The 23,302-nt window shown below is 42.4% G+C and overlaps 1 protein-coding gene across 6 annotated transcripts in view; it reads right to left on the bottom strand.

Annotated features, from left to right (window-relative positions):
• Positions 1-22,601, bottom strand: part of RSU1 (Ras suppressor protein 1) — a 98,213-nt gene extending 75,612 nt beyond the window's left edge. For 3 of the 6 annotated variants that reach the window (XM_040547614.1, XM_040547616.1, XM_040547617.1), the window contains exons 1-3: positions 22,270-22,381; positions 16,509-16,559; positions 1,272-1,392 (exon numbers count right to left, since the gene is read on the bottom strand). In XM_040547614.1, the coding sequence (XP_040403548.1) occupies positions 1,272-1,392; positions 16,509-16,559; positions 22,270-22,378 (281 nt within the window). In that variant the 5' untranslated portion in view covers positions 22,379-22,381. Of the gene's footprint in view, positions 1-1,271; positions 1,393-16,508; positions 16,560-22,269; positions 22,382-22,523 lie in introns of those variants that run through there. The other 3 variants (XM_040547613.1, XM_040547611.1, XM_040547615.1) reach the window with 3 other exon arrangements.
• Between the last annotated feature and the right edge of the window lie 701 nt (positions 22,602-23,302).

The raw sequence follows: 23,302 nt of genomic DNA, 5'->3' as shown, positions 1-23,302 counted from the left end.
AGCAGTTTGCCCTTAAATTGACTACAGGCACTTCTGAAGCAGAACCCATTTTGCAGAGCTATACCTGGGATGCAAATTATGCCTGGAAGATTGTGGGTCAGGAGGGGATTAAGAAGGAATAGCATTTAATCTACAAGATCCTTGTGGGTCCCTTTCAACTGAGGAGATCCCATGACTGCAGATGCCCTGGTTCCAGACCTAAGCCAGCTGATAAGTAGCATAGTGTTCCAAAACGTCTCGTGGTCTTAACCCCAAGTGGACTCGCACACTACAGAAATGGGGAAAAAAAGTGAAGACCACTATTTGAATTTGAGCATGCTAGAGATCTAAAGCGACCAAATAAAGACCATAGAAGACAGATCATCTTGAACATGTTTATTTACATTCCAACAGTTCAGGATGCAATTCAAGTATCAGCATTTATAAAAGTAGGATACTTACTGCCTAGTCAAAGTCATTTGCTATTTCCAATAGTAAAAAAATAAAATCTTGATTTAATGTGTTCTAAGTGTGTTGAATTTATAATACAAACATTCTTTCCCTGAGAAGCCTATAAAATTAAAGCTTCCCCCATCAATGCTTTCCTAAGTAGCTATATTTTGTGTCCAATTAGTTCAGGGAAGTTCTGTGGTTCAGGTTTATTTTCTTAATAATTCAAGCAAGCCTTCTGTTACTGTAGTTGTAACTAAAGTATCACCAATTCTACTTGAACATGGTATCTGAACACTTGACAGGAGTGCCTCACACTGAAGTTCAGTAAGTACTACCTCTGAATTTAATACATACCATATTTAATAAAGATTTGGTGCTTCTTTTACAGGTTTAATTAAAAAATTGAGTTTCTTTAATTACAAAGTTGGGACTTTGGAATTAAAGTCCCAAATTAACATATAAAATTCAGCTTTTGTTTTATTTTTTTATTATTTATTTATTTAAACAGAGCATAAAAATCTTACACAGCATCCACAGAATTAAGTGACAGCTGCTAAGAAAGTAAAATTCAATACTTGTTAAGATTGGCTTCAGTATTAGATTGAGTTGCTGTTGCCCTTAGAGGGTTATCAGTATATCAGAGTAACTACTTGATCACTCCTGGATGATCAGATACTTAAGGACACTCACTAAACAGTCTTGAGCTGTAATTGCTGAGTTATCATCACAAACACTTTGGAAAAAAAACTTTAATACAAAAAATAAGAAATTCTAGGTTCAGTTGTGACAGTATTTGACAGCACCTCCATTACAGCAAATTTTAGCATTAAGATACGCACCCAAGATTCAGGTGTTTGAGCTTCTGAAGGCTGCTAATCTGTGTAGGCAGCTCCTCAATCTGGTTGTTGAAAAAGTTGAGCACTTCTATATTTCTCAGGTCCGCGATGTTTGCTGGCACAGCTGTGAAAAAGTTTTCACAGTAAGATATTGCAGTTCAAGCAAGCTACATAGACTACAAATGCTCTGCTAGCACCTGTCTTTTGTTCCGTTTGTATAGCTGCTGACAGCAGAAACAGCATCTAACAGCTATTGCAACAAAAGCAAAATCTGTATTAAAGAAGCCTCCTATCCAGAATCAGTTCTCACTGCTGACAGCAATCACTTTGTACTGCTCAGAAAATTACTACTGGTTTTGAAAGTCAAAATATCTTACAGTAAGGCCAGAGATGAGAGAAACAAACAAAACAAATGCTCTCACAGACTACCAAAAAGAAGCTGGCATTCCTTGGTGTTTGAGTAGCACACGCAGGTCTCAAAAGAGTAGAGACCGAGAGACTTGGATCATTCCATTATCTGAGTCAAAAAATAGATGATCCAAGCAGTTCGGTCTTTAAACAAAACCTCATTCTGAGCGATGGCTCATTCTGCTTACCGCTTAAATAATTCAGCATCCAAGTTCCCATCTGTTAATATTCAACAATGATTACAGAAATTTAACTTCAGCCTTAAAAGATGAACTGTTCAGCCAAGCCCATTTTTGATTACTTCCCATGAGTGAATAACTGTTCAATACACATACATGGTTATATTAGATTGGACACAAATCAATACCTGGTTATCTAAAAATACAAAAAATAAGGCAGAAGCACAATATGGATGTGCCTGTGCAGATGAGGTTAAAAAGCTGCTCATATTTGCACCCTCTCCCCCTTAAATTTAGCTGAAGTTTACATAAAAGGAGGCTGACAAATAGCCTGCACTGAAGCGTGCACCTGTGTTCAATATTCACCTTGGTTCAGTCTTAACCTCAACCACACCAGGAACCCACAAAGAGCACATCTAAATAATTAGAAGTTTTTTACGAGGCCATGATTTTCTTTTATTTGTTGGCATGAGGCGATCTCAGTCTTAAAATGCAGTCAATAATGTTTACAAAGCAGAACATTACAGTGTGTCGCATTTACTAGATTATAAGCATAATTACATTGTTCACAATAATGGGATCCCTAACAAACACTCTAATTACGCTATATAAATATTACTGTTGAAGGCCATTTTCATTGCAGGAGATTTTTAACATACTTTTTTTTTTTTAGAAAGTCATTAAGACAAATCTTAGTACTTAAAAGCCCTCCCTTTGTGGTATATTCCAACTGGCCCATGTGCGTCTGTAACTCAGTGATGGCAAGAATTGTGTGCCTTCAGAAAGGCAAGGATAATGTACTACTACTGTTGTATTAAATTATTCCCTAACAGAAGTTAACTGAGGATTTTAATTGACATAATTCAGCTGTTTCCAGCCTCAATATTTCACCAGAACAGTAATTACCACTATTAAAATGTTTTCCTTTCAGAAATTAGAGTTTGTAGTTTGACTTTGATGAGATGCAATGGACTGGCAAGCCATGTTTCTGCTCTTTTCAAAGAGATGCTATGTTTATGCAAGACTAGGAAACAGAAGTATTAGCAAATACACTTTTTAGTTTAGTCACAAAGCGTAAACAATTCAGAGACCAAACACAATTCTCCTTTAGTTGTACTGCTGATACAATTAATAAAAAATTGGTCTGAAAGTTTTGACCTTTTTGACGGTATGAGAGATTTCAGTCTCCTAGGAAAATTAGTTTAACAACACAAGTTGTGCTAGAGGTAACACAGAGCAAGGTTGCTGGAACACAAACTGCCTCATCACATCCAGGAGCCCAGACTCACCAAACCTAAATTCAGACCAACGGCCTATATATCAATTCTGTATTTCAACTGTTCAGGCTGAAAAGCATCACAAAATGATCAAGAAATTAAAAAGCCGTTATCCAAGATGCTGAAAGTTCTCAAAGCCAACTAAGAAAAACTACATCTTATGTTAAGGGCAATATTATTATTACAAAGACAGGAACCCCATAAAACTTTTCTGATCTTGCTGTGAGACCAGACTACAAAAAACTGTCAGACTACAGAGAATTTCTTAGCACTGCTCTCACGTGAAGCCAGCCAACAATACCTGAGATGTATTTCAGTTGAATCAGTGCTGGTTACAAGACTCCTTAAATTTAGTCAGTCCCATTCACACTGGATTTAGCTACCCAAGGACCTTCTGTACCACAGAGCAGCAGCAGAACCATTCTGCATCTGCGAATAGACTGCAACAAGACCGAGCCAAGTACCCTCCACGTGGCCCGACAGTTATGGAGCTGCCTTGAACTAACGACACTGCTTTAGTGGATCTGCCCCTTCGAATACCTGTCTAAGATAACTTGTTTTCATATTAAGGATAAATTACGCATGTATCTCAATTCTGACTTAAGCTAGGAGATTGTACAGAGGAGGAATCACCTTCTTCCTTGAACTGAACGGTCTTTAAAAGTCTTGGTTTAACACAAATAAATAAATAAATAAAACACATTAAACTACCTGGGAAAATATGATATCTAGAGATCAAAACAGGAAGAAAATGGTTTCCAGAGATTTGTTGACTAAGATTGTGCTTGCATTGAAGGTTACAGCATCAGAAAGAACCAGTTTAAATGGGTTACTACACAGCCGCAGAGTCTCAAACTCGTCCCACTTGCAAGCACAGGGGAAAACTTAACTTCCAGTGGCTAGTTCATCAGAGGTTTTTAATTTAGTTTTCTTTCGTCAGGGTATGGGTGTGAGTAAGTGTCCCTAGCGAACAACAGAAGCTGTACCCTTGCATGCTGCCTGCTAGGTTTCTGATATATCTATATAATTCCCACATACTGAATTTCATGTTGTGAATCACTCTTAGGATACTACTACATTATACTTTCCATTATTATTTTTCTACAAGCCACACTAAAAGCTGTATGGGTAAGCAGATTATGGGAAAGGCTGAATATTTAGCAAAGGACTTAGATGAAATACTTTGTGTCAGCCTGTTAAATCAGATCAAAGTCCCCATCCACAACTGGTTTTGTTTGTTTGGGTGAAGGGGCTTGAGGTATTTCATGAGAAGGAAATGAGTGAGAGCAGCTCGAGACCAGGCCTGAAGAAAGGGAAAGAAGACTTCTCCCTATAATGGCTTATTTTCTGATTCAACATTTCAGATCCCTTTGTAATACGGGGAATGCTTTATGGACTCGTAAGAGAAGCAGAAGACTGAAATTAATTCCTATACTGCTCTTGTAGCTAAACTGCACAGGTGCAGTAGACCAGCAATGCTCAGGAAAGGTTGACTAGGCATACAGCATTCTTTGATCTGAACTTTACATGACTAAATGCATCCCCACTATCTTCCCACAGTTAAGTTGCAAAATTCTTCCCAGATACAGAGCAGACTGCCAAATACCAAGAAATTCATGTTCTGGCAATACCGAATTCCACTCGAGTCACCTTCTCATGATGAGCTGTGAGAATGAACTGTCAGCATCCTGGTTCCATTCACCCACATATTTACAGTAAGATCCACAGTGTCTTAACAACTCTTCCAAGAGCATCTGCTGCCCAGTGTCATTAACAACGAAACTCCTCCTCAGCAAATGCTAGTAAAACTTGGCAGCCCGATGCCTCTGCGTTCTCCTGTGAGGCTTCAGTCACATCAAGAAGCCCCATTCATATGAAGCCTCACTTCACAAGACCAGAAGCAGCTTCCTTCCCCTCGTTCAATACTAGAAATTGCATACAGTGATTCACTGTGACAGCTATAGACTTCACCTTGATTTCAAGAGCTTGGTTGAGAGGGGAAGTCTACAGGCTGCACACAAAGCAATAAGAAGACTTTCTTCATGCTCCTGCAAATAAGAATTGGCAACTTGTTATACTTCAAAGAGTTTAAGAATAAACAGGCTCTGTTTCACCCTGAAGTCAGTGGCAATTCTTTAGGAATGAAAAATAAGACTCTCTTCAGAGCAGATTTTCACTCAAGGCAAGTTGTCAAATATTATTCCTACATAAGAAGCAGCCATTTGAAACTTCTGATACGATTTCTGAAACATATGAAGGGTTAAACCCTACTGTTCAGCACTTGCATAGATCTACATCAAGCATCCTGGATCTGGACCTCAGTTCCCTCCCCACATAGTGAGCCAGAAGCCATCACCAGACATCTATCATTCTTCCTCTCTAGTAGAAGTCTGGTGTTGCCCTCTGTTGGGGAACAGATACTGGTTTGATGGACCTTTTAGCTGAGCCAGCTATCACGCTAGGAACATTTAAACCAGTTAAAGCAGCTTGGAGATGCACACATCTCAGACGTAACCCTTTCCAGTAAAGCACGGAATCAAATGGTTTTCGTGCCATTACTTCGCAATGACATTTTTATCCGGCTCTTCTTGTATTCCCAACCTCTGTCAAAGGAGAAAGAACAAAATAAAAAAGGAAAAGGAGAAAAACAGGTGCAATTTTCCCCCCATTTCCTCTCTGTCACTCTTCTGTCATTGATCTAGGTTTTGATAAGATTCCTCTGTGGTGGCAGTGCCCTTCACAGCTGAAAATGAGCAGGCTTTCTGATAAGTCTATTTCTGCAAGCAAGCTCCAGGATTATTTCACTTAAAGCTTCTGTGAAGCACTGGAAAATAGTAAAAATCCTCACAGCTTTAAAAGTAAACCAACTCAGGTGTTTGCGAGTTTAAGCTCCCCTTTGCTTTTCATCTATGAGGTGAAGTGTAGCCTGGTTTTTGTATTTAGTAGGTACTGACATTACATCATACATTTCTGAAAGCTTTCTTAATAGAAGACCCATATGAAAATTTCTATTTTAGTTTTAACTTGTACATTAGAACGTTTTTCCTTTTCCATTTAGACAAGGAAGCTCAGATGAAAAAGCAACAAGAATCAATACAGCACCCAACTGGACGAGGGAAAACACAGGCCTCCGAGAGAGGGATTTGGTGAAAATACAGGCCTCCATCAGAGGAGCACGTGGTACGTAAACTGAGATAAACATTTCAACTCATTTATATGTTAACACTGAATGTTCAGAATAAACATTTTCCTCACTGCTGCTTGGAAAATAGTGTCTGTAACACCTGCCTATTCATAAAAGTGTGTGCAAGTAATCTCAATAAATATGATTCAAAGTTTACAGAAAATCTCTCATTGAATTCAATGGGTTTTGAATCAGGCATGAAGTGAAATAAGGATTTTAATTACTTCAGATTATTTTCTTTGGCATTCTCATCTTCAGAAACTTCAAGCTGTGTTTTTTTTTTTTTTTCCAGAATGTTTCTTTAGTTAACGAACTAATTATGCAGTACCTAGGAACATGACGTTCAATGGTATTCCGAACCTCTAAAGGTTCTAAGGGAATATTTATCCAGAAAAGCTATTAAAATAGTACTTACTACTTGTCAGAAGAGAGATTCAGAAGACTACGCCAGTTTCTCATTAAACTGTTCCATTTATAAACAGGTCAAGAGTAATGCAAAGGAAGGAGAATTCAATACACGGCTTTGAGCGTGCCATCAGGCCAGCGCAGATCCCAAGCCGGGTTTTATTGCCAAACACAAGAATTTACTTTTTACACCTACAGCGAAACCTGTGGGTTACAGCATCATAAGCCCAGTGCTGCAGACTGTTGTTTCTCCAGTCAACAACTCTTCATGAGTATGGATCCCTTGGAGTAAAGGTCACAGAGACATGAAATGTTACTCACATTTCACGGGGGAGGAAGAATTTAGAATACTAAATATATAATGCATTCTGTGCATCCAATATAACTGTACTCCTAGAGCAAGAGTCATGTTTAGATTAATTTGACAAGGGTTCTGTTATACTGAGAGAGAAGCAATCAGAGTCACCAAAATGAAAGAGGAATTAGCAGAGGGAGAACACAACAGTTTTCGTTTTAAATATTCATAGGCATGCTGATATCATACTTGGCAGTTAACTGGAGAATCCTTATCCCAAGCGAAGCATTCAGTACTTAATTTACACATTATGTAGTTCAAGTTTTCCCCTTTTGCCCTTCCTCCACACTCTTCTAAAGATGGATACTAACCTTCTGCACATTGAAAACATTGAACAAATCTGCCTCCTTAATCTTTAGCTCTTTCCAGAAGGCAGCAGATTTCTTTTTTGCAGTTAACTAAGGAAGCACTGCAGTTATGAAAATGCTCTTATTAACGTGTTTAAATTATACTATAGCTTACTGATGTGATACTGTGCTAACAAAGCAATTTATCAATAAACAGTTTTAATTTAGAAGCCAGAGACTAAGGAGAAGTGCTGTGAGCACAACAAAGGCAGAGAAGAGGCTGCAAATGAAGTGACATCTGGTACAAACAAAGGACAAACTCTGTTCTTTGAGATGAATGCTTGAGATGCACTTAAGAGTTTGGAGAGAAATCCTACAGGCACTGAGGTTAGGAAGGGATTACTAAATTGAAAAATTAACCATGTAAGAGTAAAGAACTGAAACCACGTCAAAATAGTTCACAAAAATCTGATTTTTGATAGCTGACTTTATAGTAGTAAGTACAGGCTGAGCGTGCATGGGTATAAAACTGGATATAAACATGCCCCCCCACTTCTCCACATCTTGAAGGAAAGGTGTTAGCCAAGCTTTTTGAATTAGCTTGACATCCAAGTACTGTAGTGGACCACAGCATTCTCAGCCTTAAGTAATTGTTTTATGAGGAGTGCACAATTCAGCCAAAAAGCTTTTCTATCTTACTTTCATGTCAGGAGAAAAGAACATGCAAAAAATTGAAGAGTACAGCCCATCCAGTTGAACACTTTTGAACTTGCCCTCCCTCACCATTCTCTTTACATCCATCTTCTATTTAAGACGTTTTCCGGAGTTGAGAGACTTACCAGAGATGCTCTGAATATCAGGTCTTGAATAGACACTAAAAGGTTGTAACTTAGAGGTCAAGCTCTCTTCAGCTTCTTACTCAGAAATATCTACACACCTCCATGCTTAGCAGTGCTTGTTTATAAAGCTCTGCTTTCACTGTAAGAGCACCTAGCAAGCAGCCCATCATTTTCACTTTTCTTTATTGGACAGTTAGTATTTTTTACACCGTTTTTATCACCAAAATGCTTTTAGGAGCTTTCTCAGGTCTGTTTTTCACTGCTACTTGAATCACCGGAGTTTTTCTCCATTCAGCATCACGTAGACTGCCTTGCTGACACTGTTTATCAGAGACCAGCCTGTCCTCTAAACACACACAAAGGGAGAGGCAGCACTAAACATGCTCAGTTTTTAAAAGCAAGGTCAGCATTTGTATTTACACATGATTTTCTTATTCCAGCCCTTAGAGCTGGAAATGAATTAAACACTGGGCTCCCTACACCCACAAAACACTACTTAAAGCCACTCTTTTCTCTGGGTCTCAACATTAGCTGATCCCAGCCTTCAGCTGACTAGACTTTTTTGATTTCCACCTACGTCAGATATTCCTAACAGACAGGATAAACCATGTTACCACAAATTACTCTTCCTCAGATAAAGATCAAGAAACTATTTCACCATAAGGATAATTTTACCCTGCAGCATTTTTGACAAAGGACACCACTGGAACAGAGTAAGAGGCCAGACAGCAGTGTGAAGAGAAATGCTGTATCATTATCTGCTTCAAAACAACACCCCTGATTGCTTGCAGAAGCAGTATACACAGAATATAGGCCAAAAACAAGTATACAGAATTACATCCAGTTTCCCCTCAATCTATACTGCCTCTTCTTACCTCCTTCCTTTACTATCAGCAACAACAAAAAATTCCAATTTGTTTGACAGTAAGCTCTTTATGATGGTACAAAATTAAGCTCTTTGATGAAGTCAGTTCATTTAAGCAAAACACACTACCTTTTAAGATGCCAGTTTCAAAATAGTCTATTTTGACAAGGAGATTTCTAACAATTTTAGATTACAACCTGTACAAACATGTGGAGAAGAAGTTCACGTGGGCTTCCACAAAAAACATTACAGATATTTTAAGCCATTGGGGGAGAAGTTAACACACAAGAAATTTGTACTGAAACATCAGAAAACATTGAGACTTACAAGAGAGAAGCTAACGTTTGCAGTTACGTTTTAATAAGAAAAGAACACACAACAACTTCTGAAGAATTGTTAGAGACAACTTATTTGTGTCTGGTGCTGTATACAGTTTGCCCGCTGACTTGTGATGCAAAGCTGACTGTTCCTATACATCACAAAATATAACTATTTGATTTGAATTGGGGAAATTTCGTGATGCATTCTTTATACCATTACAGGGCAATAATCCTTCACAAATTCTTCTGCTTCATTCTCCCAAAGCTTCTTAAAAAACAAAGCTTATGTTATTTAAAGCTGAATTGCTCTACCATCTGTACTTTCTCAGAACCACGGCTTCCTCCAAACCTTCCCCCCCTTCAGGGAGAAAAGCAAAGAGCTAACAAGGTATTTCATCTAAACATTTGAACAGAACTCAGATGTCATGGATTTAGTTAGGCATACGCAAAGGGATCTCCTTTTCCCTCCTTCTCATCTCCCCCCGTCCACTGCTTTCATGCATTTCCCGTCAGAGATCTCTGCAGCAGGAATAGGAATCATATACGAACTGAAATCCGCAACAAAAATGAAAGGCTTGCAGTTAATTTAAAGCACCATCTAAAGCATGGTTGAGAGGCTGTTATCTCAAGGCACAAGTCTGGTGCTTTGGGCGCAGCCATAGTTTCACTCCACCAACAGCTTACTTGCACCCTTCTGAGGTGTATCACGCCACTACAACAGTGTGAATAACGTGCCAGAAGGAAGCAGGGGCAGAACCAAAGCAGAGGAGAACAAATGAAGCAACAAGTAAAGAGTACGTGGACATTCAGTTCCCTCCTGAAGCCTGGGAGTTACATAAGTCACTTAATATCAGGCAAAACATAAAGTACCAGGCAACACCAGTGGGAGACACCGCAGCACGCTGCCGCAGTCTGGAGAACACAGAACAGCTGGACCAGGAAGCAATTCAGCACAGACAGATGCAGTGCTGGAAACCGTCTCTGGACTACCTCCAACACACCCAGGTATACGCTGCAGCCAGAGAGGCTACTTACTTATAAAGGAGATGGCCTAAGGCAGGAGTGACACCAAGTGAAGTCAGCAGCAGGTTAAGTAAGATCAGGGCCATCGTCAAGAGGGTTAACAGAAATGAAGGGACAAGCTTTGTGCTGGTCATACAGACAGCAAGACAATTTTGAAGGGGATGGTAGAGCAAAGCAGCAGTAAGCGGTGTGAGCAGCATCAATAGAAGGAGAGAAGTTTTGAACCACAGAATGACTGCTCTGCTGGAAGGCGAAATGCACAAGAACAATAAAGGGCAACTATTGGGCTGTCTAAGGAACAGGATTAATGAGAAAATCTGTTCCAGCAGGATCTGAAAGTTGATTCAATAACAAAATTCAGGTATGGAAATGGGAACGAGCAGCAAAAAGCTAATGGACCACCTCACAAAAAGGAAGGGGCTAAGAACGAGTTAAGAATTACACTTGAGTATCAAGAAAGAAGCAGTGGTTAGGAAAGAGCAAAGGATGGTAGCAGGCAGCAGCTCAGAGAAAAGGGATAGAAGGACAGCATGTGGCTTCAGGTAGTACACATGGGAGGTTTCTGAAGCAAAACAGTTGTTTCTAATCTCTCATCATTTAGTCATGTAATAATACTGGGCAAAGGATCAGAGAATGAGAGCAGAAGGATAGAAAAAATATTCAGGAGTGAGCTATGAGTAACAGACACCTCCTGAGGTCATTTAAATGCGGCAGAAGAGTACGGTAAAGCTGGGAAGCACGGGATCATCTGAGGTTAAGGAGAACGAGAAGAAAAGCAAACCCAAGCTACTGTTCACCACTACCTACGAGTCAGACTGAATTGCTAGCAGGAGCATAAGCTTCTTTCCATGAAAGAAACAACTAAAGATACTTAAACAGTGACCTCTAATGGTCAAACCGTAGAGTCACAAGCTCCAAGCCTACCCAGATAATGATACAGAAGCTAGAATCTCTGAATAAATTATCCAAATGATTACAGTGCCAATCTATCAGGTAGCTATGCCAGGTAATTGTTACAGCAGTTACCAGTCATCAAAAACTTGCAGTGTATCCCTAAAATAAGTGAAAATAAAACATGTCAAGATGGCAGCACAATACTTGTGCACGTAGTGATGACCAGCACTCGGATCTGTTGTCAGTGCTCAAGTAACCTTTAACGCCCTCTCTGCTTTCCGAGCACGTGTTTCCCTCTGTGCTCTCCTGGGTCAGACTGTGGTTAACCCGAGTGCCTGAAAGCCCCTCGGGCACACTTCCTATTCATGATGCAGTACAAGGAGTGTAATTGTTTACTTTCATCACCGTATCTGTAGGGATAATAAATGTGACTGTACTAGGATGGGAAATTTTGTATACGCTGTAAGTAACCAAGAGTACTTGGCGTTAGTCTAGCTATCTGAGTCCAGAAGTTTCAGTATCATTTCATACTTAACGGCAAGATAGATCACAAATGCTGCTCTGCAAGACAAAAGTCAGATGAGACTGAAGCCATAGCACACACATGCTGTCTTAGGTGTTTCCTTTGAATACGGAAGTTCCTTTATTGCTAGTTGTACTCCAATTATCGTTCGCTCACCAATGTACTGGCACAAAGGGACTAAAAAGCAAAGTTCTGGTCTGTCCTGCTGCCTTTAACTCTCGCCTGCAGAGACACTATTTCCTGGAGGTGGCCATTCTGTGCTCTAGTACAAACAATCTTTAAAAAACCTAAGCCCAAATCACAAAGCGATACACACACTTTACTCCCAGCTGCATAAAAATAACGTCATACTCGCTCACGTGTTATACTTTCCCTCGCATAGCTCCAAAACATTCTGCTTGAAATGACACAGGTGGATTCACAGAGTAGAAAAGATGTCCAGCCTTGGCAGCACGTGTCCTCTCCGCAACCAGGGCTCTCCTGGCCACCTCCTTATTCTTTAATTCCTAACAGTGATCCCCCAGAACTGCTGTGAAACCACAAGCTTTAGCTTTGAGCGATGTAGCACAAAGTTTGTTTTGTTTGGGTACCGTAACAAGTTACTACACAGACGTGAGAAGAGCGTTTGTGACTGGCCAGTCCGCTCAGGCATGGTTCTACAGAAGCCCATCGCGTGGCTCCAGCTCCCTCCTTCCCCCTCTAACACGGCTGCCTTAATTCCCTGCCACCACCCGTGTTCTGATAGCTATCCCACTGAGCAGGAACAGTGACACCTCTATGCCCCCAGCTCCCACCAAATGTTAGGGAACACGGACAACTCAGTCACACCCACCCAAATTAACGTGCCACACTGAAGGACTCTATCATTCACTCCGATTTACACAGATTTGAGGAATATTTGTCAAGACTTTTATTCCATTTTACTTTGACGTCAGCCAACGGGTTCGAGAGATGCCAGGGTCAGGCCAGACAACCTGTACAGGCTGACAGCACCAGCATGACTGCTGCTAGGCTGTACAGTGGATAGATGGTTTGGCTTTACATGACGGAACAAAAAACTCCCACTGTAACATATGGGCACACTGGCCCATATGTCTAAGTTAAGGGAAAAAAAAAAAGACAAGTACTTGCTTTCTCCCTCTGCTTTCAACTGGTTTGTCACAAGAGACCCCAAAATGGAATCATCCCAGGTTTGTCACTCACACAGCAACTGGTTCAACAAAGCTGCAGGAACAGCTATTCAGCTTCCCCTAGAGTTTCGCTTCCCATTTTGAGGCTGTTCTGCAAGAAAAAGGTTCTCATCAAGCAGCAGAAGCACGAATTCAACTCTTTCATAAGTTACCTGGAGCAGAGGCAGCCAGTTCAAGACTCCTCCATTAGCACAGCACCGGGCAGCTGGAAAAAAAATCCAGTCTAATATTCTCCAGAAAAATCAGTGTGGATTTGAGTACTTCTAATAGAGAATGATTTACAGAGAGGTAAATGCACAAGCACCAGCAGCATGAATGAAGTACTAAAAATATTACTGAAAAAACATGCCACAAAAATTTTCTAAGCAGTATGATGGATTTAATCGTGTTATCTTCAAACTTGTTAATGAAACTTCACTTACTTCTAACAGTTTGCTTGCAAAAATATGAAATACGGTTACATAAAAATATGCACGTCCAGCTTTTACATATATTCATTTTTCCAGATAGACATATTTACTCTAAACAGCAGAAAAAACAGCAAGCAGAACACTCATTTAAATGGCAGAAAACTAGTAGAAGATGCTAATATGACCTTAGTGCAGCATGTCAGGTGTCACTGCCACCAGCTTCCTAGCCATTTTAAGAGCAATCTGCTAAGACAATTAATTACATAGCTTAAAAGATTAGGTCAACAGTGTCAAATACGAGACTATAAACTTGAAATTTAGCCTTTTTAAAATGTGTGCTGTCTATTTAAGTGTTTACGTCAGTTTGAAAGAATAGGAAGTTTCAGATTTGACGAGTTGCTTCTCAGGAGAAGCAGTGGTTTTACCTTCCCATAGAAGAAACCCAAACACAGATAGGTTGACAGAATCCCTCGGCTGAGAGACCAGGTACCCTTGCAGCCTGCTGATCTAAGGGCTACTTTAGAAGAAGGGAGCAATTAAAAATTCAAGGTGTAATAGAATACAGTGTTAGAGTAGTGGCAGCCCTTAAACCAGTATTTTGAAAACCAAAACTACTTCAAAAAACAGTGGTCTAGTCTGGAGTTTTCTTGAATAAAGAAAACCTGAAAGCATCCTTCTTGGACTTACTCCTCTTACTACTGTATCTTCTTCCTCCCCCAGTCAGATCTTCAGCTAAGACTTCTAACTAGGATAGATCGATTACTTAGCTTATCACTGGCACTTATGCTGAAGTATGTCAACCCTCTCCTGGCTCAATTCTCAGACAGGCAAGATTACTCTAATTAGAGTCTGACGACAGGAGATCCAGCCTGCCTTCTCCTCCTCAGAGTATGACATCTATCTGCCACATACCCAGCCAGTCCAGCTACATTTAAGATTTGTAAGGTGTCACATGGATGAGACGATCAAGTCTCTTGAAAGTTTATTAGCTTCAAAAGTTGTACAATTAAAAAAAAAAGAAGACTAGTCTGTTGGTTAAGCTTACCAACAGTAAAGTTTACAACTCACTTCATCCCTGTGCCAGACAAGCAGTCATTCAGAAGATACCAGAGCAGATAATGAGCAGCAGAGAATTTCTGCCTGGCAGCACTAGGTACAATTCACTTAACCCAACGTTGCATGAGTTGTCTGATCTCGTCACGCAGTTTTAGAGGTGAGCGGAGTGAACTGCTGTCTCAAGGCGCTCACAACCCTCCAAAAGCTGCAGAGAAAGCTTACGTGGTTGGATACAATTACCCGCTTAACTTTTAGGCAGCTCAAGTTCAGAGACAGGCATCTCCTTGCAGCGACCCTGCGGGAACACAAAAGCCACCAGACTGGGTGGCCCAGTATCCCAGCTCCATCAGTGGCTGATACCAGACGACACACAGCAGTAACCTGAAGTTTATCGTAACATTTCCCCAAAACAGTTGCTCCCTTCCAGCTGTTTGTAACCTTCTGACCTTCTAAACTACAGGTAGATCTGTGCGTTTAATAACGATGCTCACGGTTTTCCTCTCCGTACTTCAGCCATGAACTCACTCATCAGTCATCAATTATTTATAAATTTGACCAGTGCAAATCAAAAGTTCTTTGAAAATGTAAGAGGGTTTTATTTTTTATTTAAATAGGGACAAAAACTGGCAAGATACCAGTCTAGAGGACACTACACAGTCAGGAATAGGGCCTAGAGTAACTACTTCATATTTCTCACAGCCACTCATATACTGCCCATAATTTCACCTACTTCATACTGTTACTTCAAACCCTTTAAGCTATGCATTAATAACCAGTTAACTGCAGCCAAAGAATTAGTGTTCATGTGGTAGAACCTAAGAATATTTTCACTTTTTCTTCATGCTTAATCCTCCAAAAAATGTTCAAAACCTTATGCTAGATTTTTATATTAACACACATTTTAAATAACACACACTATCTTACAGTTCATGCAGCAAAGAGATTAGAATTAGATGGGTTTGTTTTACTTTTTTTACACCGCACTTTCAACCTGTAAAACTTATCCAGAGCATAGTCTGGTGCGTGCTACAGAACTGCCTGGTCTTCTCCCCAACACACGCTCCCTTTGGCAGTTCCACTCCCTTCCCCATTTCACGCGCTCCTAAAAAATTCAGTTCCAAAAGCGGAGGAGCGGTTGAGATTGACATCCACTGGTGTACGCAGAGAACAGACAAGGACAAACAGAACATGAAAGAAAACAACAGAACTTTTCTTCTCTTTACAAGACACACAGTAACAGGGTCTACATGAACCTCACTGCTTGTATTTAACACCCAAGAAGTAGGAATGTTTGTATAAGTCACAAACAGGTAAGCCTGAAGCTTGCTCCTACGAAGAAATCATTTAATTTTGCCTCACAAGAGTCAGGTTGGTATCTCTCTACATTAAGTTCAGTCTCACGTTACCTCTCTCTCATGATGTGATATTCACCAACACCAAGTTGAGGCTTCTTTCCTATGGGAAGTGATAACTGAAGTATCCAGAAGGCAATAACTGAAGGTGCTGTGTGCAGTACGGTCAAGAGACAGTTTACACTTAAAAGATGTTGTGCTTTTTTTTTTTTTTTTTGCCAACAGCAGACCAGACCACCTGACTTTCATGCCTGAAGCTCACACTCAGTTGGCCTTCCTCACATGCATTTGAGTTGTAATTTGTTTTCACTTGCTTCAGTCAAATTAATCATCCTTCTACTAAAATAGGAAGTGCATCTTCTTGATACAGTTCAAAAAAGTTCATAGAACTTTGAAATTGCAGTAGAGGGTGGATTTTTGACTTAACTAGTAACATCACGGAAAATTACTGATCTTCTGGTACACGGCAGATCTGTATTGACGTTAGAAAGGCATGTTGAACACGTCTGCTAATTCACAACCTCAATCTTTTTTTATTCAGGCAAAGTGCTTCACCAAGAACCTCACCCTCTTAGCAGTGACACTGTGCTCTATAAAAAACAAACTAGTAGTGGCAGCTTTTAAATTCTGCTTAACAGCCTGCAACAAAGTCAGAAGAGGACAGTATACTTACTGGTAAGCTTGTTGTGACTGAGAACCAGCTGCGTGATATGAGACAAGGTAACTGTAAATGAAGAGAGAAAAAAGTTAGTTTATGAACAGAGATGGCGACCAAGAGCCCATTTAAGCTAAAAAAGACTTGCTGTTCTCCTACTCTAGTAACTCCAGACCATACGCGCTATTACAAAAGTCAAGACAAGCTCAAGATATTTACTGAAATTGCCTGAATGATCTGATTGCTCCCAGCCCCTCATACTCCCAACTTACTGAGCAACGAGTATGGGGCTGGGGCAGCTGCAGTCTGGTATTCCCCAGTACACACCTTCACCTGTGTTTGTTCTTGCCTACTGCCATTCCCACACCCCTAGAGGCTCTACAGCCTACAATCAACATCGCCTGGCCAGAACAACATGCTAAATAGCCAGAGGAGAAACCCACACCTTGAAGACACTCTTAAACATCTTCCCTCTCCCTGCAAAAAGTCTGATGTGCTCTGGACTAGAAAGACTCAAGTTTTTTTCCTCCCCTACACCTTGTTCCTTACTTCCAGCGCAGTCTCTCCAAAAAGCTCTCGTAACTACAGGGCTGCCCCTCCTGAGCAGCCTGGAAGTTCTCCCTAAGGACAGCTGTAGTGCCACACCTCTCATCAATGCCCACAAGCACTAAGCATCACTAACACTAGCCCAGAGACAGTCCATAGGGACGTGGTTGCCTTACGGAAGTAAGATATCCCGGAGAGCACACGTGAAACCGGTCATGCTCATCGATACTTACGAAATGGCAAGTTGGAGAAAAGAGCTGGGAGACACCGTACTTACTGATAGAGCAGCCTGCTGTACGCTGCTCCAGCTAACCCTTACACACTCACGGCTGACCACAGGCAAACATAAGCTCATAGCGGAACAAAAGCAGTCACTAAAAGGCAGAAGCAGAACTGAAAGTTCATTGGAAAAAAAAAAAATGCATTGCCACAGTTCCCTGTGCGATTGCAGGTTGTGGAGGCAGGAAAGGCAGGGAGCAGAGAGGAAAACAGTGCATCCACCCTAAATCTCTTTTAAATACAAGCACTCTCTAAGTAGTGCCTCAAACAGGTCACGAAGTAGGACAGAAAGCAGCCCACAGAAAGTCTGTAAGAAAAGAACCAGCACTATAGGGCAGACAAGCACAGTAGCCTCAAAGAACACTCGTCTTTAAAACATGAAAGGCACTTCGGCATCGGCATCTAAGCACCCCCTTAGACTACTGACTGTAGACCTGCAGCTAAACAGGTCAAGTTCCAAAAAGTAATTGAGAGAAGATGCTGGAGGCGGTTCTGAGCTTGTGAGCAAATGCTTAAATACTGCCTCTTCAGCATTTATTTCTCTTGGTTTAGGAATTGCAATAGCTGTGACAACCAGCGAAAGCCAACATTTCACAGGCCCTTGACATCCAGGCCTGAGCAGTAAGGACACGGTCATTACTGGGGCAAGCCCTCCGCTGGCTTCCTGAGACGCAGAGTGCTTTAGCTGAACACCTCCGGGTCCAAGTCGACCTTATCTAGGTCAGAGCCAGATGTGGGGAGCCAGTGTACCCAAGTTCACCTGTATCCTCAGACTTAACTTCATCATATGCAGAAACAGAGCACAAAGTATCCGCAAATACGAAGTTACAAGGCAGGAGAAAGGACCTCGTTTTCATGTAGCACAAAATCTCGAAAGCAACTTCCCAAGTTATTTCTCCCCCCAGGATTGCTGCTTGTTCCGATGTTTTCTTTCCCTACTAGCTACAAATCCTTCAGATTTGGACAATATCCTCAGTTCCTACTACTGAGCCACTTAAGCACAGCAAGGTATTTTGCACGTCCTTCTGTGAGCTCTCACAGGAAGGGTCCAGTTAATCAAGAAACATTCTCCCTCCATGTCCGAACAGACCCTAGGTGTTCAGAAGAAGGCAGGGAAAAGCAGACAACGCACACGAAAGATTCTCATCAGCTCTGTTCTCAGCACCTCTCACGCCGGCAGCGAGGACAAGCTGTGTCACCATGCCCTCACCAACACTGCACCTACCTGCCTGAACAGTAAGGACGCCGTGAACAGTGCTTTGAAGGCTGAAGTGCGCAGCACTGGAAGAGCAGGGCTTACACTGCTGGCCCCAACACCACCAGATGGCATTCCAGCTTTGCTCTGAAGATTCGGGATGCTGGAACGTCTGCTCCTTTGCCCTCCTTACGACAAGCCTCGGAAAGTGAAGATTTAGTGTAATCTGCTTTTTCAGAATAAATCCTTTTTATTTATTTCTTTTTTGATACTGTGCAAAGTCGCCCCCACTTCAAGATTTTTTTTTAAGCTGAGAAGAGTTGAACTGAAGTGGCTGAATAAGACAACTAACACCACCTCAGCTCCACACTCAGGAGCCAGCACCTCATCACAAGCACGAAGGACAATGTGACTCCGAGCAGGTGGGACCTCTGCACCTCTGCTGCTTGGCAAAGGTCCGCAACACGCAGACTGAATGGCGCTTACAGACTGCCACGACAGTCAGTTCCAAGAGAACTTCTGCACTTTTTCTGTAACTTCCGTACGACACCACTGGAAGCGCTAAGAACCAAGTCTCTGAAGGGGCGCAGACCTCAGAGGCCATGCTGACATTACAGCACTTCGTATACAGGGATGAGTTAATTTGAGTTCAAGAATGCACCGCGCGTCCCCACAGGAGTTTGAGGGTCAGGATATTAACAGGGCAATTTACGCACGTGGTAATTACAAATTCTCATCATGGTCCCAATCCCACCGCTGCTTCAAAATGGAACGGGTGGGAAAAGAACATTTGAGCTCTTCTCTTTTTGTCCTAGCATCAAGCTTTTTCATATGCTGCTTCCATGCACCGCAGGCTGACTTTCCATGAAATATTTAGATGACAAGTCTTGACTTTTTTTTTTTTTAAAGAAGAAAAAAAACACAACAGGAAGACTCCAGAGACCTTGCTGGACGAAGATAAGACGCTGCCTCTCGCACTGGAGGAAGTTAACACAGAAGGAGCATTACAGCATTGGACTGAACAACCTGCAAGTAGCCTGCCACTCCATCTCCTGGGCCTTGGTTATTTTACGAGTGAACAACTCTATCAACACTAACTTTTTGGTAAAAAAAAAAAAATCTAGCCTTGTTAATACCATCACATAAGCGTGTAGTTTATGTAAAATATTAATAGCTTACAGATGGAATAATGAGAACAAATTAACACTTACAGAGTAAATAGGATTTCATCCAATATTCCTTCCCTAGCAGCAAGGCTACAGAGCAGCAGATGTCCTGAGTTATTTGAGCAAAATAATTCATAGCTTCCCCACATCCACCACTTCAGAGATTAGAGACTGAGACTGGTCCTTGCAACGAGAACAATTCCCTAATTCAAGATGACTGCTTGAAGTCCCAACAACAAGTGCCCTAGTCAGGCAAAAGATGCATCATATCCTGCCTGCTTAATCAGATTATTCACCTTACAGGACATCTGCTAACCCCCTTTGCCTCTACCTGTCAATATCTGGGTGTTTCATAAACAAATACAATCTATTTACTCCACAATATAGAATTAAAAAAAAAAGCACTAAAACATTTTCACTAGGTAAGACTTGTTAGAAGTATTAATAGATTCACAAATATAGTATAAATGTGTTAACAGCTAAAACACTTGTTTGATTGCGTACCAGAATCATAAAAAGCCTTTAAAGTTTAAAACTGTTTCACCCGGTCTTTGCATTAGTATGATGAATGAATGTACAGAACACCTAGATCAAGGCACATTTTAAATCTCAGATGAACTCTCTTTCCTACAGAACTACTCTGCTGCATCTGTGGAAAGAGATTTCTCGTTTACACTTCTGAAAGTCCGGAAAATCCAGATGCTCTGAAGGCCTGTAGCACAATTTGAAGTTTGAAGTTTGTGCTTGAAGTACTTCAAGTACAACTAGTAGAAAACACTGAAATGCCTGGATTTGAAGAATATTCAAAAAACAGATGTCACGACCTCTAATGACATTAATGAACTCCTGAGTGAGCAGCTGTTCAGGGACCACTGAACATAACTTTGTGAATCTCAATGCTAAAGTATAAATGAGCTGACAGCTCAGCTTTCCCTTTGCTGAAGATGAAAGCAGGAAGAGATGTAGAGGTCTAAGCTAGTTTAAGACAATTTCAGACACTGAGTGTTGATCTTCATCCACATAGGAGAAGTACTTCCTCTTGAATTGGAAAAAAACATTGACATTTGACAGAGGCAAATGCTTGATTTTGTCTGTCCTGCAACTTTCTTCCCAAAAGGTGGGAGTTAAGGCAAAAGAAAAGAGTGGCTGCCCTGTATTGGAGCAAGTCAGTCACTAGCCTAGGAAGAAAAGCCAGAAGAGTCCTACCCAAGCCATTGCATATATTCCTCCTCCCTTCTTCTTCTCCCTCCCCAGCATGACATCAGTTTTCTATAGTCCCTGAAGATTTTTGGTTTTTATACACACAACAAGAATAGATCCGTACCTGAAGGAAGAGGATTTGCACGCAGAGCAGAGCTACTTCCTAGTTGCTGTGTCTGCATCTACTTTATGTGAATTAAGGAAGTTTAAACACGATTCACTGGGTACCCTGCTGTGAGTACTCAAACGTGCAGCGGGACAAGGCTTGGCACTTTTCTTGAAAAGCTACCAAGACTACAGAGAGCGGCTTATTTGAAGAATCACTGTCCACTCGGGGCGGGGGGCAGGACTGACAACAATTAAGTACTTTCAGGACACAAAATCCCCATCAGCAGCTAGTGAACATAACTCAGGAGTACCCTCCAGCCTAGTAAGTCCTTAAACCTCAAATTGCTAAAAAGAGAGGAAACACCACTGTAATGTTCTCTTTGATGCTAACCTAATATTATACTCATCTCTAAACATCTACCAGTGGATCTCATTAAAGACAAGATGCTAAGAAAGGACAGTCACTGGGCATGAATCACTACTCTTGCTTATAACATGTTTGTATTTCACGGAAAAATCAATTTTTGAACCAGCAAGCTGTAACTCTGTGCTGGAAAGAGATTCAGCGCCCCTTATAGGAGAGGTGCTGGACCAGACCCATTTAACTTCCCTGCCAGTTCAGAGAGCCAGAAAAGCCCAGACACTCACTTCTGTACTAGAGAAGTTCACCCCTTAAGAGACTGGTGGCAGGGCTAGGAAACAAGCCACTTCCACACCTTCTCAAACTATCACCTACAATTCATAAGACACAATACCTATTCACTACTTCTTTAAAAGCACACTTGGAGGAATTTATTCCTTCTCCAAGCAAACAGTGACAAACACCTTGACAGAAATAAGAAAAACACACCAAAAAAAAACCTTGCAATTCAGCCAGAGCGCAGAGTAACGGAAAAAAGCGAGAAGGTCTGGACTAACCAGACAGAAAGCAGCCATCATTTTCCCCTCCCCTAAATTTGATCTCAGGGTGGAGAAGGCCCCAAGCCCCCACGCTAAAACAAGCCACGGAAGGTGCATGCACCGTGTGATGGATGTGAGGTAGGGAACCACAAGCCCACACTTTATACAACAAACTCGCTGCCAAACAAGGTCCGGATGCCAAATTAGCAACTCAGCACCAGGGAGCACCTTGCGGAGCACCCTGCTGGCCTGGCCCTGCCTGTACAACAAGCTCAGAAGAGCCTTTTGCATTAAATAAGCGTTTCCAGCTCGGCGCTGCCGAGGCTGGTGCCGGTGCCGAGGCCCGGCCGCGCGGTACAAATAAGGCAGCGCCGCCGCTACGTACAGAGCCCGGGCACGTCCAGCATGTTGGAGACGCCGCGGTCGCACATGTCCACCTCGGGCTGGTTCTTCTCCCGGCTCTCCTCCACCATCTTCTTCAGCGACTTGGACATGGCCTGGGCGGGGATGCGAACACCGTCAGGCGCCGGCTGTGTCCCCCCGTGTGTCCCCCCCTCCACAGCCCGCCGGAGCCCCGGCCTCCCCCCGACCCCCCGGGCCGAGCCCCCCGGTGCGGGCCGAGCCCCCGCGGCCACTCACGGCGCTGCGCTGCCCGGCGCTGCCCGGCGCTGCCCGGCGCTGCCCGGCGCTGCCCGGCTCCCCTCGGCTCCCCTCGGCTCCTCCCGGCTGCCCTCGGTCCCGGTCCCGGTCCCGGCCCCGGCCCTGCCGCCGCTCCCCGCCCCGAGCCCGGCCCCGCCCGGCCGGAAGGGGAGGGGGGTGAGGGGGAGGAGGAGGAGGAGGAGGAAGAAGAAGAGGAGGAAGAGGAAGAGGGTTGTGAGGAAAGGTTGTGAGGGGCCTTTAGCTCAGCATCAGCACCTGGGCAAGCGCCTCACAGACGTTAACCTGGGCAGACGGACCGCCGCCATTTCGCGGAGGGGAAGGGAGGCGTCGGGGCGCGCCTCAGGGCGGAGCCATCTTGGCGCCGGCAGCCCCTGGCGGGGGGCACCCTGCACAGGGCCGTGGGGCACTGCCTGGCAGCAGAGTAATTACAAATAACATCCACTGGAAGAGTTATTAAAAGTAATATCCACTGAAACCAGGGTGGTAAACGGGAAGATCCCTTAACCAGCAAACGCTGGCCTGGCATTGCTGTGGGTATAACCTTAGTGTTTCCTTTTTTAGGAATGATTTAATTTGCAGTAGCACGTTTCCCTCTAAGTGGCTCTTAGTGCCTTCAGCCCTTCCCTGAAGTTACAGGCTGCTCTCAAGTCTGTCCGACAAAGCACAACTGCAAGAACTTCCTTTTATCTAGATCACTCAGCAGCATATAAATCACTGTGATGCACGAGCCAGCAATGTTCGGTTCCTCTTCATCTGCA

Source organism: Cygnus olor, chromosome 2 (genome assembly GCF_009769625.2).
Source record: "Cygnus olor isolate bCygOlo1 chromosome 2, bCygOlo1.pri.v2, whole genome shotgun sequence".
Taxonomy (NCBI): Eukaryota; Metazoa; Chordata; class Aves; order Anseriformes; family Anatidae; genus Cygnus; species Cygnus olor.
This window is presented reverse-complemented; position numbering and strand designations above follow the sequence as displayed.